This window comes from Aptenodytes forsteri, unplaced genomic scaffold, assembly GCF_000699145.1.
Source record: "Aptenodytes forsteri isolate BGI_AS27 unplaced genomic scaffold, ASM69914v1 Scaffold256, whole genome shotgun sequence".
NCBI lineage: Eukaryota > Metazoa > Chordata > Aves > Sphenisciformes > Spheniscidae > Aptenodytes > Aptenodytes forsteri.
Genome location: NW_008795021.1, coordinates 2,136,294 through 2,137,638, shown reverse-complemented (window position 1 = coordinate 2,137,638; position 1,345 = coordinate 2,136,294). Strand labels below are relative to the sequence as shown.

The following is a 1,345-nucleotide window of genomic DNA, read 5'->3' as shown; positions in this document are numbered from 1 at the left end:
TTAACCAGGACTGCTGATAAATGATGGAGAGTGGCTTGGTGAGCTCCTCCGCCAGCTCCCTCAGCACTCTCGGGTGGATCCCATCCGGCCCCATAGACTTGTGAGCGTCCAGGTGGCGTAGCAGGTCATATAGGAAAGTAGCAGTACAATAAGAAAGGATATCCCTTATCATCCATAGTATAGGCCTCAAAGCAATACCAGCTCTGCAGGTGCATGTCTGTACACACCACATGTGCTGTATGCTGTAAGGATCAGACATGCAGAATTTCTACAGTGATACCGAGTGTTTGCATCTTCTTTGCAAAGAGATTTAGCTATGTGTCGGTGCTTTGCCTTGCCTGCATGTATTCGCCAGTACCATGAAACATGCAAGTTCATGCAAGCTTAAATCTGCGGTCCTGTTTTCCTGATTGTAATCGCATGACTTGTGTAAGACTTTCTTGATTCACTCCTTTGTTTAATCTTCTTCAATGGATTGTATAATATTTAGTTTGTTCCTAGAATGGAGCCTGGTCATTTAGGTCAGTGATGCCATAACTCAACTACCTCTCAGCTTGTGGTAGTTTGTACGTGAAGTCTGTTGCTCAGAAGGAAGTTGTTTAAGATGGGCAAAGTCATAGCAGTTAGGTGCGATATGCATCTTAGCTCTTTGATAAGCTTATAGAGCAGATATCTGTGGTCAATTGTGGGAGAAATTATTTTTCAGTCTGGGGAGAGGACTCTCCCATTGGTGATCTTTCTTTAGAGCCACTAAGAGTATCTGGACTGCATAAAGGTACAGGATTGTGATACCAAAAGTAGTGTCTGTGCATATTGGGTCATTTCTCCAAGAAAATCTTGTTTCTTGTGTTTGTTTCCATTAATTCTACCAGTGCTGCTCAGAAGCATGTGGATTTAGTAATAGGCTATTCTAATGTCTTTAATGAACTAAGTTAAGTAGTGGTTGAATTCCCTTCTATTAATGAAGACTGTTCATTGATAGTCTTCTATTAATGTTGGCGAAGTAAGATCAATATAGATACTGAATCAGGGTTCTGAAAAATATTAACAATTATTAATATTCTTTCTTTTTCAGTTTTCTCCTTGTGTGTGCTTGCTTGATTTTGTCCGTGTTTTCTACTATTCCTGAACACACAAAACTTGCCTCTGGTTGTCTCTTCATTTTGGTAAGTGAAACTTCTAAATACAAGACAGTTTTACAGATACTTTTATATACACTCAAATCCTCTCCCTCACCATGGAGAAAATAGTATAATTCCTGAATTATACTATTTAAGTATAATAAGAAATTATAATTAAGAAATATAAATATATAATTATATAGATATATTATATATCATATAAT

At 37.8% G+C, this 1,345-nt stretch overlaps 1 protein-coding gene across 1 annotated transcript in view; it reads left to right on the top strand.

Moving 5' to 3' along the window:
- KCNQ5 (potassium voltage-gated channel subfamily Q member 5) overlaps positions 1 to 1,345 on the top strand; it is a 192,181-nt gene that overhangs the window by 97,347 nt on the left and 93,489 nt on the right. The window contains exon 2 of the mRNA XM_019471122.1: positions 1,076 to 1,166. Within this exon, the coding sequence (XP_019326667.1) occupies positions 1,076 to 1,166 (91 nt within the window). The remainder of the gene's footprint in view (positions 1 to 1,075; positions 1,167 to 1,345) is intronic.